Source organism: Argentina silus, assembly GCF_951799395.1.
Source record: "Argentina silus genome assembly, contig: scaffold_333, whole genome shotgun sequence".
NCBI classification, from domain to species: Eukaryota; Metazoa; Chordata; class Actinopteri; order Argentiniformes; family Argentinidae; genus Argentina; species Argentina silus.
This window is the reverse complement of record NW_028152809.1, coordinates 7501-10000: the sequence shown is the minus strand read 5'-3', so window position 1 is coordinate 10000 and position 2500 is coordinate 7501. Positions and strand designations below refer to the sequence as shown.

General features: G+C 52.2%; 1 protein-coding gene across 1 annotated transcript in view; it reads left to right on the top strand.

Annotated features, from left to right (window-relative positions):
- LOC310824614 (ras-specific guanine nucleotide-releasing factor 2) overlaps positions 1-2500 on the top strand; it is a gene marked incomplete at its 3' end in the record, with an annotated part of 23351 nt that overhangs the window by 16637 nt on the left and 4214 nt on the right. Inside the window, exons 6-8 of the mRNA XM_083697877.1 lie at positions 428-544; positions 709-788; positions 1744-1937. Coding sequence (XP_083554003.1) covers positions 428-544; positions 709-788; positions 1744-1937 — 391 coding nt within the window. The remainder of the gene's footprint in view (positions 1-427; positions 545-708; positions 789-1743; positions 1938-2500) is intronic.

Below are 2500 nucleotides of genomic sequence, written 5' to 3'. Positions count from 1 at the left end.
GTGTGTCTGTTCCTTCTTCAACTCATCCTCGGGTGTGTCTGTTCCTCCTGGTCTCATCCTCGGGTGTGTCTGTTCCTTCTTCAACTCATCCTCGGGTGTGTCTGTTCCTTCTTCAACTCATCCTCGGGTGTGTCTGTTCCTTCTTCAACTCATCCTCGGGTGTGTCTGTTCCTTCCTGCTCTCATCCTCGGGTGTGTCTGTTCCTTCCTGCTCTCATCCTCGGGTGTGTCTGTTCCTCCTGGTCTCATCCTCGGGTGTGTCTGTTCCTCCTGGTCTCATCCTTGGGTGTGTCTGTTCCTCCTGGTCTCATCCTCGGGTGTGTCTGTTCCTTCTTCAACTCATCCTCGGGTGTGTCTGTTCCTCCTGGTCTCATCCTCGGGTGTGTCTGTTCCTTCTTCAACTCATCCTCGGGTGTGTCTGTTCCTAGGTACGTGCACCAGCTCTCTATCCTGGTCAATTATTTCCTTCGACCCCTTCGTATGGCTGCCAGCTCCAAGAAACCCTCCATCAGTCACGATGATGTCAGCAGTGTGTTCCTCAACAGGTACAACTCATACGCGCACACACACACACACACACACACACACACACACACACACACACACACACACACACACACACACACACACACACACACAGCTGCAGGGGTGAATGCTCTCCACAGACACGTCATTCATAATGTGATTTTATTTTTCGTTGTATTTCCAGTGAGACCATCATGTTTCTACATGAGATATTCCACCAAGGCCTGAAGGCTCGGATAGCAAACTGGCCAACTCTGGTGTTGGGTAAGCTACCACACAACCCTCTCCTTCCCCACACAACCCTCTCCTTCCCCACACAACCCTCTCCTTCCCCACTCAACCCTCTCCTTCCCCACACAACCCTCTCCTTCCCCACACAACCCTCTCCTTCCCCACTCAACCCTCTCCTTCCCCACTCAACCCTCTCCTTCCCCACGCTGAGGCTCTCCAACAGAAACACTCTCCTTCCCCACGCTGAGGCTCTCCAACAGAAACACTCTCCTTCCCCACGCTGAGGCTCTCCAACAGAAACATTCTCCCCAGTCCAACACTGACGTCAGCTGACGCACTCTCCTATTCAACCATCAGCCTTGACGTCTTTATGATCACTATCACACACACACACATACACACGCACACACACATACACACGCACACACACACACACACACACACACACACACACATACACACGCACACACTCATCTTATTCAAACAGCAGTCCTAATGTCCCACTATTCCCTGTATTCCTATCTCACTCTACACCTGATAGACAATGGCCACCCTGACACAAAGACATCCCATCATTTCACCCCCTAAAAGCCAACAGCAGAGCACCTCTCCAGATAAGCATCACCACGGAGACGGACCTCTAAAGGATGCATCATTTAAAGACAAAGAAGCCCATGCATTAGTGACGTCATCTGAGAGGGTCTGCTGACAAGGAGCCCTGCCCTCGTCTGATGTGATTCCTTTCACCGGGTTATTTCTGGCTGTGGCACCACTCTGGACATCTGCACATCTGCTGGTGTCTGTTTCTAATCAGTTAGACCCCCTGCCGCTCAGATGTTGTTTTATGTTCTATCATTGTATTTTCAGCTGACCTGTTTGACATCCAGTGTGTGTGTGTGTGTGTGTGTGTGTGTGTGTGTGTGTGTGTGTGTGTGTGTGTGTGTGTGTGTGTGTGTGTGTGTGTGTGTCACCTCCTGTCTCTCCCCAGCGGACCTGTTTGACATCCTCCTCCCGATGTTGAACATCTACCAGGAGTTTGTGCGTAACCACCAGTACAGCCTGCAGGTTCTGGCCAACTGTAAACAGAACCGGGACTTTGACAAGCTGCTGAAGACCTACGAGGCCAACTCTGCCTGTGAGGGGAGGATGCTGGAGACCTTCCTCACCTACCCCATGTTCCAGGTACAACACCTCACCTTTTCACCTTTCACCCCTGACCCCCCTCACCTACCCCATGTTCCAGGTACAACACCTCACCTTTTCACCTTTCACCCCTGACCCCCCTCACCTACCCCATGCTCCAGGCACCCTCCTCACGTCTCACCTGTAGAAAGTTCAACACCCACCTGTTCTCTCCTCACCTCACCTGTCCTGCCTCACCTGTCCTGCCTGTAGCCTTCCAACTGCCACCTCACCTGTCCTGCCTCACCTGTCCTGCCCGTAGCCTTCCAACTGCCACCTCCACTTTAAATAAAGACTTTAAGACCTGACTTAATTCCTGCAGTACTATTCTTGTTCTTTCCCCCCCTCACTTCTTCTACCCCTCTCTCTCCCTTCTTCTACCCCTCTCTCTCTCTTCTTCTACCCCTCTCTCTCCCTTCTTCTACCCCCTGTCCCTTCTTATACTCCCCCCTCTCTCTTCTTCTACCCCCCCTCTCTTCTTCTACCCCCCCTCTCTCTTCTTCTACCCCCCCTCTCTCTTCTTCTACCCCCTGTCCCTTCTTCTACCCCCCCTCTCTCTTCTT